Source organism: Anomaloglossus baeobatrachus, chromosome 3, assembly GCF_048569485.1.
Source record: "Anomaloglossus baeobatrachus isolate aAnoBae1 chromosome 3, aAnoBae1.hap1, whole genome shotgun sequence".
In the NCBI taxonomy this organism is placed as follows: Eukaryota; Metazoa; Chordata; class Amphibia; order Anura; family Aromobatidae; genus Anomaloglossus; species Anomaloglossus baeobatrachus.
This window is the reverse complement of record NC_134355.1, coordinates 633,252,817-633,265,931: the sequence shown is the minus strand read 5'-3', so window position 1 is coordinate 633,265,931 and position 13,115 is coordinate 633,252,817. Positions and strand designations below refer to the sequence as shown.

The 13,115-nt window shown below is 48.0% G+C and overlaps 1 protein-coding gene across 3 annotated transcripts in view; it reads left to right on the top strand.

Annotated features, from left to right (window-relative positions):
* The window catches only part of CYRIA (CYFIP related Rac1 interactor A), a 139,520-nt gene that overhangs the window by 66,622 nt on the left and 59,783 nt on the right, over positions 1 to 13,115 (top strand). Inside the window, exons 1-2 of one of the 3 annotated variants that reach the window (XM_075341127.1) lie at positions 7,305 to 7,384; positions 7,569 to 7,648. In XM_075341127.1, the coding sequence (XP_075197242.1) occupies positions 7,576 to 7,648 (73 nt within the window). In that variant the 5' untranslated portion in view covers positions 7,305 to 7,384; positions 7,569 to 7,575. Of the gene's footprint in view, positions 1 to 7,304; positions 7,385 to 7,568; positions 7,649 to 13,115 lie in introns of those variants that run through there. The other 2 variants (XM_075341126.1, XM_075341128.1) reach the window with 2 other exon arrangements.

The window sequence follows — 13,115 nt, the reverse complement described above, 5'->3', positions numbered from 1 at the left end:
TCTGGTGATTGACTTGGCCATTGCAGAATGTTCCACTTTTTTGCACTCATGAACTCCTGGGTAGCTTTGGCTGTATGCTTGGGGTCATTGTCCATCTGTACTATGAAGCGCCGTCCGATCAACTTTGCGGCATTTGGCTGAATCTGGGCTGAAAGTATATCCCGGTACACTTCAGAATTCATCCGGCTACTCTTGTCTGCTGTTATGTCATCAATAAACACAAGTGACCCAGTGCCATTGAAAGCCATGCATGCCCATGCCATCACGTTGCCTCCACCATGTTTTACAGAGGATGTGGTGTTCCTTGGATCATGTGCCGTTCCCTTTCTTCTCCAAACTTTTTTCTTCCCATCATTCTGGTACAGGTTGATCTTTGTCTCATCTGTCCATAGAATACTTTTCCAGAACTGAGCTGGCTTCATGAGGTGTTTTTCAGCAAATTTAACTCTGGCCTGTCTATTTTTGGAATTCATGAATGGTTTGCATCTAGATGTGAACCCTTTGTATTTACTTTCATGGAGTCTTCTCTTTACTGTTGACTTAGAGACAGATACACCTACTTCACTGAGAGTGTTCTGGACTTCAGTTGATGTTGTGAACGGGTTCTTCTTCACCAAAGAAAGTATGCGGCGATCATCCACCACTGTTGTCATCTGTGGACGCCCAGGCCTTTTTGAGTTCCCAAGCTCACCAGTCAATTCCTTTTTTCTCAGAATGTACCCGACTGTTGATTTTGCTACTCCAAGCATGTCTGCTATCTCTCTGATGGATTTTTTCTTTTTTTTCAGCCTCAGGATGTTCTGCTTCACCTCAATTGAGAGTTCCTTAGACCGCATGTTGTCTGGTCACAGCAACAGCTTCCAAATGCAAAACCACACACCTGTAATCAACCCCAGACCTTTTAACTACTTCATTGATTACAGGTTAACGAGGGAGACGCCTTCAGAGTTAATTGCAGCCCTTAGAGTCCCTTGTCCAATTACTTTTGGTCCCTTGAAAAAGAGGAGGCTATGCATTACAGAGCTATGATTCCTAAACCCTTTCTCCGATTTGGATGTGAAAACTCTCATATTGCAGCTGGGAGTGTGCACTTTCAGCCCATATTATATACGGTATATAATTGTATTTCTGAACATGTTTTTGTAAACAGCTAAAATAACAAAACTTGTGTCACTGTCCAAATATTTCTGGACCTAACTGTATATGTCGGCAGCACACCTCCACCCATGGATGATCTGCTGCAGATTTAAAAAAACATTATGGTTATGTTGGCGAGAACTATGTTGCCAGCATGATCACATGGTTCTGATAATCTGGAATCGACTTTCCTACAAATGATTATTGTATCATCTAAATGCATCATCAGTTACCGCCTGTACTTTACTCCTGAGCTGCACACTGGAAGCTTCAATGGGGTAAGGCTGCTTTCACACCTCAGGTTTTTGCAGTGCGGCTAAATCCGGCTCTAAAACCTATGCAACGGATGCGGCAAAAAAAACGCATCCTTTGCATAAGTTTTTACATGCGGCCCGTCCGTTTTTTGCCGGTTGCGGCACACTACTGAGCATGCACAGTGCAAAAAAACGCATGCGGCTGCCGGATGCGTTTTTTGCCACATCCGGCATCCATAGGCATGCATTGGAAAAAGCGCCGCATCGGCTGGATGCGGCGCTATGCGGTTGTTTTTTTTTTTTGCCGGACAAAAAAACATGCCAGGCAACGTTCCATCCGGCCGCCGCACGGGCTAAATATGCCGCATCTGGCAAAAACCGGACCGAACGCAAGGTCATGAGGCACAATCCGGCACTAATGAAAGTCTATGCAGAAAAAACGCAACCGGCGGCAAAAAAAAAAAAAACGGTTGCGTTTTTTTCTGCAAAGAGCCGGATTGTGCCGCACAGGAAAAACTGGATGTGTGAAAGCAGCCTTATCCACTACTTGGTTAACCCCCTTCTCATTCCCCATGTGCAACCCATAAAAGTAAAAAAGCTTATTCTCTCCTCCAGTGCCGGCCTGGTTACGGCGATGTCGCAACTTTCATTCCCTGGGCCCACATGACACACGGAGCCCTGTGACAAATTGGCTTCGGCTTCCATCTTCCCCAGCCTTAGTACACAGGAGTAACCAAAAGGAAGCGAGCGGCAGCCGCAGTGCTCTCCTCCTGCTAATTACTTAAAGAAAATCTGTCAACAGGTTTTTGCTACTTCATCTGAGAGCAGCATAATGTCGGCAAAGACATCCTGAATCCAACGATGTATCTGTCGCGGGCGGAGGAGGGGACGCTGCGCTCTCCCACTGCTCGGGTCCGGCCGCTGGTGCTGCTGCTCGGTGGTGGCTCGAGCGGTGGGCCGGATCCCGGGGACTCGAGTGGCGCTCCTCGCCCGTGAGTGAAAAGGGGGGGATTGGATTGATTGTAGGGATTTGTTATTGTCCGTGACGCCACCCACGGCCGTGGTGATAATGGTGACACCACCCCTGCTCTGGACGGGGATCCCGGGAGCGGTGACGGGGAGCAGCTGTGTTGTTAGTTCTCCCCTCCGTGGGTAGGGGGTTGGTTGTCCCGGGGCCCGGTGATGGGGTAGGGATTGATGGCAGGCGGGTTACGGGGCCTGGCGAGGTGCAGGGTCGCGGGGGCAGCGCTGTGCCGCACGGCACGGTGATATTCACTCAGCCCAAGGATGAAGACACAGTTCTCAGTAAAACACTCGGCTGGATGGACGGGTCCCACAGACGGCTGCGGTGTTGTTTCTCCCGGCAGGTTGATGGTGACTGCCTTTCCCTGCCCCTAAGTACGGTTGATGGTTCCGATGGGTTCCCACCGGTAACCCGCTCCCCAGCTTGGATATGGGCTGGAGGAGCCCCTCTTTGCCCGCAGGCTCTGGCCCTGAGAAACTGTTGCCTTGGCGGTGTCTCCCTCTGTTGGTTGGACTGTTGCCTTCTGTCGGGACTTGACTGTTTGGAAACCCAGGAGGTCCCCTTCACTAACGGATTCGGGAAATTCACGGCGACTCCTAGCCTTGCCGGGGTCCGAAAAGCCCCTGCCAGATGGTGCTGGCGTCTTTGTGTACCGGTCCGTTACCGCCGGGCCACCGCCCGTCCACGGTCCTTTCGGTAACTCGGATAGGCCACTCCTGCAGACGGTCACCACCGTCTGCCAACCTTGCTGATCTGTCCGGGTCACACACCCGGACCAACTTCAGGCTGCTCAACTACTACTTCCTTCTGCTCACTTTTACTACCAAACTCAATCTGCCTGGTTTTCCCGCCTCCAGGACCGCGAACCCCTCGGGCGGGACCAACCGCCTGGCCCACCCCCTGGTGTGATCATCAGCCCCTGGAGGAAAGCAACAAGGGTTTTGTGTCTGACTTCGGTGTGCCTGCTGGGAGTGTGGGGTGTTGTTCTCTGTGGCCCCTGGCTTGTCCAGGGCGCCACATATCACTTAGATTACTGGCTGCAGCCGTTCTGACACAATCAGAATTTTTAGATTTAGTCATGTAGCAGAGCTGGGAGAGCTGTCCATTCCTCCCAGCCCCCCCGAGGGGACGAAAACTGCTCTGTTTTTCCCATCTTTACGAATCCCATCAATCAACAAGTCCTCTAAATAGGAGGTAACGTATCACCAGGCGAACGCTTTAGACATTTCCGTCAATTTGTATCGGTCACAATCCGCGGCTTTGGTAAATAACGGAATCCGTTTGGCGGATTCCGTTGTTCCCATAGACTTGTATGAGCGGCGGATTGTGACTGATGATGCTGCGTTGCATCCTCCGCCCGACTATTAGTCGTGGAGCGACTGACCGTCGGGCGGCAGGAACGCAGCATGTAGCGTTTTTTGAGCAGCGGAATCCTTTTTGATTTCGCTGTGCATGCTCTCTCTGTGGCCGAACAATCAGCTGATCACCCGGCGGCCGGCTGCTGTGAGCGATCGGCTGATCACCCGGCGGCCGGCTGCTGTGAGCGATCGGCTGATCACCCGGCGGCCGGCTGCTGTGAGCGATCGGCTGATCACCCGGCGGCCGGCTGCTGTGAGCGATCGGCTGATCACCCGGCGGCCGGCTGCTGTGAGCGATCGGCTGATCACCCGGCTGCTGTGAGCGATCGGCTGATCACCCGGCTGCTGTGAGCGATCGGCTGATCACCCGGCTGCTGTGAGCGATCGGCTGATCACCCGGCTGCTGTGAGCGATCGGCTGATCACCCGGCTGCTGTGAGCGATCGGCTGATCACCCGGCTGCTGTGAGCGGCCGGCTGCTGTGAGCGATCGGCTGCTCGCTCTCTCTCTCACGTTTTACAGTGGAGTCCGACAATGAATTCTTATTCTTGTCATCCGTTGTACAACGCATCAGTCACAAGAGTCAAGCAACGCATGTGACTGATGGAAAACAACAGAAATGTGAACCTAGCCTTAATTGTTGGGTGACCCAGCTGTCTGACCCCCCCAACCACCTATGCAGTGTATATGTGTTCATTCATTGTGAGGTGACTCCTTTTGAAGACCACACCAGAGTGAGCGAGCTAAGCTGAGCCAGCAGAATACTGTGAAATTTCTGAACTCTGCAGAATTATGATTGCAGCTCTGGAGTATAACGTGATTGTAATAAGTGATATAGCTGTAAAATGGCCTTGATAGAGGGATATTATCTTCCATGATCTGAAGTTCCGCGTAGAAAAAGCTTATTGACGAGGAGTGGTTGCCCCTGGTTAAGCCTGGAAGCCGCAGTCTCCAGCTCCTGTCTGCACAGTAATGTGGACCCCATTATTACATTTCCAGCAGCCCGGCGTTCACTAAACAAACTCCTACCCTTAATTCACATGACTGAGGCTTAATCACATCAGCAGCGAGCCCCCCCGGGAGACCCCGCGCTCCGGAGTAAGTAAACAAATCCTGCGCACCGCCGTCCCCGTTCAGATAAGGTTACACATTGTGGGCCTTTATTAACTAAAAATAAAAACACGTTTTCCTCCGGCAGACAAGCGCCGGTCTTTTTTTTTCTTTTCATGGTGGCATAAAGCCGGGGACGTTCATGTGACCGCAGCGTGTGGGGAAAATAAACAAAACCTCACACAGGCGCTCGGCCCCTTCTCATCACCGGGCTCTGGGAGGATTTTTATTAGAAGAGTCTGGAAGTATCCGGGTTATCGGAGTAAAATGTATTTTTTTTTTTTTTTTTTTAATTTCTTTTTTGCTTCCGATTACTACAGCCTCAATTTGTTAAACCAATAAAGGTGGTAAAGAATTGCCGTATGACTAATTTGTCATGAATTTATTTTATTTTTTTTTTTTAGCAGAATTATTTTCCAAGAATTTTTTACATTAACGTCATTGTTTTAAAATTAACCTTTGATTATACGAGTGGTTCTACTGTATAGGTCCAGTAAAGCAATAAAAATGACATCTGCCTGCAGCAGGAGCCTCCCCCCTCCCCCCCTTTTTATCCTATATCAGATAGGACATGAAATCATTAGATCTCTCGACATTGGTTAATTGGTTCTTCAGTATCCCATTATTTTAAAGAACGTCGCTCCAGAACCTGGGAATTTGGCTCTACAGAGGGGTGCATTCCCAGAGTCTGCTTCATTCAATACAACAACATTAAGGGTGACTGAAAGCACGCCCTGACGCTTTGCAAGACAGCACGCTCTGCAGAAGGAGCTGTTATAGCACCAGGGTGAGGTTACAGCCACCACTCACTATGTACCCAGCGGTGACTGTAGCCTTTCCATTAACACCTCTTTGACTGAAAGCCAGCGGCTCTGGGAGGAATGTAATTTTCTCGCTCTGGCTGCACTTTTCCGTAAGGTGGCCAGACAACATTGGAACACTACCTACAGATTAAGGCCCCTTTTACACATCTGTGTGACGTCCATTTTCACACGAATCGGACACGTACACTTATTAATATCAATGCATTTTTTGACATGGACAGTGTGTCCGTGTGGAGCATACGTGTGTAAAGCGGCACGGATATCCCACGCCCACACACTGTGCTCCGTGTGACATCAGTGTGACACGTACCAGAGAAAGCACGTGTCTTAGAAATAAAATGGTTTTCCATACTCTCCTGTCTCCAGCCCTGCTGTCTTCACCACTGTTGTCACTTGCTTCCGGGCCTGCTCATTATGCTCATGAATATTCTCTGCACCGTGGACTTGGAGACAGCAGGGATAAGGTGAGTATAGAAGTTAATGCTGTCCGTCTGCCACGTTGGTGTCACACGGATAGCACACTGAACACACACACACACACGCACACACACACACACACACACCCCCACCCCCACGCACATGCGTACATGTGTGTTTTGCAAGGATGTGTAAAAGAGGCCTTAGTGTTTTGGAACATGACCAGTTCCTTTAAGTGCTGTTCCCACAACAATCATTATGTCCTATATGGATGTGCCTGAAATGTCTCTGCACACATTTAAGGTGGGAAAAATGATATTTACTTATGTTAGTGGTTACTTGTTAGTTTATAAAATGTCTTGATGTTTCTGTATGCAAGTCTGAAACTTAGATCAGGCTTCATGTTTTTCACCTGTAGGAGTGTTTCTTCCTGTAATACAGTGTGGATGCAAGTTCTGTGTATCCAGGGAGCTCCTGACTTCATTGGCTCATGTATCAGCACAGCTTCTATCCTGCACCATATTTCTTTTTTTTGTGCTGTACCTATCTGCAGCCTGTTTTCTCTGCCATATCTGAAACTGGAGATACTTTTCTCCTTTCTAATGGAAATCCCTATCCCACCCCCATCTGCTGCCACCTCTAACACAGAGAGAAGGGAGCAGGCGGCAGAGAACGGTCAGGAGCACCAGCAGATTTGTGACATTTTTGCAAATTTCTCTGGGACCTAAAAGATCACATGGATGCTGGTTTACAGGGTGGTTGTATTTAATTTTAACCCATTGGAATTAATGGGGTTGTCTCCTCAAAGACTGGGTACATTATTACTATGATGCTCCACCAATGTCCTCTCGGGTGGGGGTCATAGTGATTGTCATGTCACCCACTCTCCTGTTGGCGTAGCTGTGTTTTCTCCAGGGGGCCTCCTGCTCTGTACGTCTATGACCATTCATGCTGGTGACCGGAGGAAGGTGAGTTGAGGGGTCCGGAGACGGTGGTTCCCAGCCGCTCTACGCCATGGGTCTGATCGGGGGCACTTTAGTAATGAGCCCCCAAGGTCTTTGAGAAGACTACCCCTTTTAAATGTATATTTTTCTGTCTTTTAAAGGGCACATATTTAGTCTTCCGATTGCCATTAACCCCTGCATTGACCATTGTGTACTGTTCTGTATTGTATTCACCAGGTTTGCTGGGATGGGTAATCTTCTTAAAGTGCTAACCAGGGAAATAGAAAATTATCCACATTTTTTCCTGGATTTTGAAAGTAAGTTTTCTATTTGTGACACAAACCACTCGGTGATCACCCTCTCTCTTCCTATCTGGGTTTAGCTGATGAGACTGAATCTTTGCACCGGAGACCGCCGTCTGCTCGCATGTTTCTTTATATCTCACACACTTAGCACCTCTTTCCTTTTTTTTTTTTTCCCTCTTTTATTTCCTTTTTTTAGGAGCCAAATGGGAAATCTTTTAAAAGTTCTTACTTGCACAGAGCTTGATCAGGGACCAAACTTTTTCCTTGACTTTGAAAGTGAGCACTCCTCTAGCTTTGGCGGTGATGATTTCTGTACTAACACTGGTGCATGCTGCATGCTTTTCTGAAGATTTGCAAACAATCTACATGTCACACATGGGTGTATGATTACACAAGATTACATTAAATAAAAAAAAAAACTGTCGCGCTCCCTCCTCTGTCGCGCTCCCTCCTCTGTCGCGCTCCCTCCTCTGTCGCGCTCCCTCCTCTGTCGCGCTCCCTCCTCTGTCGCGCTCCCTCCTCTGTCGCGCTCCCTCCTCTGTCGCGCTCCCTCCTCTGTCGCGCTCCCTCCTCTGTCGCGCTCCCTCCTCTGTCGCGCTCCCTCCTCTGTCGCGCTCCCTCCTCTGTCGCGCTCCCTCCTCTGTCGCGCTCCCTCCTCTGTCGCGCTCCCTCCTCTGTCGCGCTCCCTCCTCTGTCGCGCTCCCTCCTCTGTCGCGCTCCCTCCTCTGTCGCGCTCCCTCCTCTGTCGCGCTCCCTCCTCTGTCGCGCTCCCTCCTCTGTCGCGCTCCCTCCTCTGTCGCGCTCCCTCCTCTGTCGCGCTCCCTCCTCTGTCGCGCTCCCTCCTCTGTCGCTCTGTCGCGCTCCCTCCTCTGTCGCGCTCCCTCCTCTGTCGCTCTGTCGCGCTCCCTCCTCTGTCGCTCTGTCGCGCTCCCTCCTCTGTCGCCCTCCCTCCTCTGTCGCCCTCCCTCCTCTGTCGCCCTCCCTCCTCTGTCGCCCTCCCTCCTCTGTCGCGCTCCCTCCTCTGTCGCGCTCCCTCCTCTGTCGCGCTCCCTCCTCTGTCGCGCTCCCTCCTCTGTCGCGCTCCCTCCTCTGTCGCGCTCCCTCCTCTGTCGCGCTCCCTCCTCTGTCGCGCTCCCTCCTCTGTCGCGCTCCCTCCTCTGTCGCGCTCCCTCCTCTGTCGCGCTCCCTCCTCTGTCGCGCTCCCTCCTCTGTCCACCCAAGAGAAATATTAAGATTGTGGAGTTAGGGGTACTGCTGCAACTTTTAATGGTTTAGCCCTACCTTTATTGAATATAGTCGGCTAGTTCTTGTAAAAACACACTCTTGTGCAATTTACTTAACCCTAGAACGCGCAACCATAGAAATCTACCATTGAAAACAAGTAACCTAGCAGGCCTGCGAGGCCCCAGGTATGCGTTCTAGGGTTAATGAATGCAGCAGTTATTGAGATATTTCCTTTTTCTTTTGCTTACAGCTCATTGCCTTGGAGACAGACCATTGTTGCTGTCTAGCTTGCAATCCCTGCGCTGAAGCTTCCTGCGGTTAGGAGTGAGTGGTGCACTGCAGTGACCCTGGCCAGCTTCAAAACCGTGCTTACCAGCTCAACAGAAAAGAGATAGTAAGCGCTGTGCGTGGTCTGTTGTCTTAATTGCAGTGGTCGTTCTCCAAGGTAACGAGCTATAAACAAAACTGTTATTATTTTATATAGGATTTCCAAAATTTGCCAAACAAACGTGGCTATGCCATGAATGCTGTGGATGGGAATCTCGCCATGGATTGGTGTCAAAAAGTGCGCTTAACCCCTTATGGTAGAATAGACTTATTAACATGACTCCAATGGGGTAAATGTCTTTTAGAGATGACACATGTAAGACTTTGCCACTATACAAAGATTATTAGTAATGATGAGCGAGCGCTACAATGCTTCGGTGCTCTGTACTCGTGTAACGATCAGTTGGACGCTCGTGTAACTGAAGTTATTGGAGAATTCGAGGATCGTTCCAGGAATTCTTCCGAAAAATGCTTGAGTTCCCCAATGACTTCCACTATACTCGGGTACTCGAGTCGTGCCCATCAGAGCATCCAACTGCTGGTTAGGAGTACGGAGCACCCGAGCATTGCAGTGCCCACTCATCACTAGTCATTGGAAATTCTAAGGCTCCTTTCACATTGCGTTTTACCTTCCGTTCACAGGTCCTGTCGGAGCATCAGTCTGAACAGCCCCTCCCCCACTCTGCAAAGCGTGTTCCGGACGCATGCGCCCGACAGGGCCATTCACTGTTATGGAGCGCACTGCATTAGCGTGTGCTCTGTTTTGTGCCATTTTTTGCATATTTACGTTTCTGCAGACGGACACCCGAACGTAGTGGACTACGTTTCAGTGGACTACATTCGGGTGTCCGTCTGCAGAAACGTAAATATGCAAAAAATGGCACAAAACAGAGCACACGCTAACGCAGTGCGCTCCATAACAGTGAATGGCCCTGTCGGGCGCATGCGTCCAGAATACGCTTTGCAGAGTGGGGGACGGGCGGTTCGGACGGATGCTCCGACAGGACCTGTGAGTGGAAGGTAAAACTCAATGTGAAAGGAGCCTTAGACCGGATTGGCCATGGGAAGGAATAGCCCTGGTGGTTTTCTCCGTAGCCATTGCTGAACACTAGTCTTGCCGACTGGGGCAGTCACGGTATCAGGGTAGACTTGTGGTCATCCTCTTGTTATTGAGATGGCTTCCTATGAAACCTAGCCGGTGCCCAAATTCTAAGATGTTGCAAATCTATTTTCTTGCATGTGGCTCTTTTCTTGTCTTGGTCTATTAACCATTTTTTCTTTTTTTCACTAAAATAAAAGTTTCTGGAGGGAAGAGTAAAGTCTGACTCCGTGTTTTGGGCTCTGTTCTACTGCAGATCATCTAATGCTCAGGCTCTGTTCACATCTCGTTCTGGGTAGACATGGTGCATATATACGGATGTGTGCCACCGTATGGCCATATAGGTGCACACATCGGCCATTCTTTTGCCCTTTTAAGTCAGTAGGTGGCCCACGGCTCTGCTCAGTGTGTGCTTCGGGAGCACCTCCAGAGCATGCGCAGAGCGTGTACATGTACTGAGATGTAAGCACAGTCTGTAGAGGACTCCTCGGGGATCCTGACTCGTCTATTTAGTACATACAGGTGCATCTCAAATTAGAATATGATCAAAAAGTTAATTTATTTTAGTAATTCAATACAAATAGGGAAAGTCATATATAGTCATTACACACAGAGGGATCTATTCCTATATATTATATAGAGTCATTATACACAGAGGGATCTATTTCAAGTGTTTATATATGTTAATGTTGATGATTATGGCTTACAGCCAATGAAAACCCCAAAATCATTATCTCAGAAAATTGGAATAATTACCAGAAAACACCTGCAAAGGCTTCTTAAGTGTTCAAAATGGTCCCTTAGCCTGGTTCAGTAGGCTACACAATCATGGGGCCGGCTGCTGACTTGACAGATGTCCAGAAGGCAGTCATTGACACACTCCACAAGGAGGGTAAGCCACAAAAGATCATTGCTAAAGAAGCTGGCTGTTCACAGACTGCTGTATCCAAGCATATTAATGGAAGGTTGAGTGGAAAGAAAAAGTGTGGTAGAAAAAGGTGCACAAGCAATGGGATAACTGCAGCCTTAATAGGATTGATAAGAAAAGGCCATTCAAAAATTTGAGGGAGATTCAGGAGTGGACGCTGCTGGAGTCAGTGCTTCAGGAGCCACCACACACAGACGTATCCAGGACATGGGCTACAACTGTCACATTCCTTGTGTCAAGCCACTCATGACCAATAGACAATAACGCCAGAAGCGTCTTACCTGGACCAAGGAGAAGAACTGGACTGTTGCTCAGTGGTGCAAGGTGTTGTTTTCAGATGAAAGTAAATTTTGCATTTTATATGGAAATTGCGGTCCCAGAGTCTGGAGGAAGAGTGGAGAGGCCACAATCCAAGCTGCTGAGGTCTAGTGGGAAGTTTCCACAATCAGTGATGGTTTGGGGAGCCATGTCATCTGCTGGTGTAGCTCCACTGTGTTTTATCAAGAGCAAAGTCAGTGCAGCCGTCTACCAGGAAATTTTAGAGCACTTCATGCTTCCCTCTGCCGACGAGATTTTTGGAGATAGAAATTTAATTTTCCAGCAGGACTTGGCCCCTGTCCACACTGCCAAAAGTACCAATACCTGGTTTACTAACCACAGTATCACTGTGCTTGATTGGTTAGCAAACTCCCCTGACCTAAACCCCATAGAGAATCTACAGGGTATTGTCAAGAGGAAGATGAGATACCAGACCCAACAATGCAGACGAGCTGAATGCTGCTCGTATCAAAGCAACCTGGGCTTCCATAACACCTCAGCAGTGCCACAGGCTGATCGCCTCTATGCCACGCTGCATTGATGCAGTAATCATGCAAAAGGAGCCCCGAGCAAGTATTGAGGCATTTACTGTACAGACATTTCAGTAAGCGCCAACATTTGAGTGTAAAATCATTTTTTTCAGTTGGTCTTATATAATATTCTAATTTTCTGAGATGACTTTTGGGTTTTCATTGGCTGTAAGCCATAATCATCAACAGTAACAGAAATAAACACATGAAATAGATTCCTCTGTGTGTAATGACTCTATATAATATATAGAAATAGATCCCTCTGTGTGTAATGACTCTATATAATAGGAATAGATCCCTCTGTGTGTAATGACTAAATAATATATAGAAATAGATCCCCCTGTGTGTAATGACTCTATATAATATATATAGGAATAGATTCCTCTGTGGGTAATGACTATATATAATATATAGGAATAGATCCCTGTGTGTAAGGACTCTATATAATATAGGAATAGATCCCTCTGTGTGTAAGGACTCTATATAATATAGGAATAGATCCCTCTGTGTGTAATGACTCTATATAATATAGGAATAGATCCCTCTGTGTGTAATGACTCTATATAATATATAGGAATAGATCCCTCTGTGTGTAATGACTATAAAAAATATATAGGAATAGATCCCTCTGTGTGTAATGACTATATAATATATAGGAATAGATCCCTATGTGTGTAAGGACTCTATATAATATAGGAATAGATCCCTCTGTGTGTAATTACTCTATATAATATATAGGAATAGAACTGTGTGCAATGACTCTATAGTATATAGGAATGGATCCCTCTGTGTGTAATGTCTCTTATATAGGAATAGATCCCTCTGTGTGTAATAACTATATAATATATAGGAATAGATCCCTCTGTGTAATAACTATATAGTATATAGGAATAGATCCCTCTGTGTGTTATGACTCTATATAATGTGTTTCCCTTTTTGTATTGAATCACGAAACTAAAATAACTTTTTGATGTTCTAATTTATTGAGATGCCCCTGTGTTTGCATTTCCTATGCCATCTGTTAGAATTCCTTTGTGCCATTCCTCTGTTTTTCTTCCTGGAATTATTTGAATTGACAACTGGGTGTTACCATTCTGGCTCACGTAGCCCAACGCTGTAAATTCAGTGCTGAGACGCTAAAGACACTTTATTGTCTACGGGAACGGGAAAGTCCAGTTGTCCATATAGTAGCAAGTGTAGCGGCACAGCGTGTGGTCGCCCGCAGCGCGCTCCAGCAGACACCGCAGGCAGCGGTAAAAGAGTTGACCGGATTCGGAGTCAGATTTCTACTCATCTGAACAAAACTTTTGGAAGAAC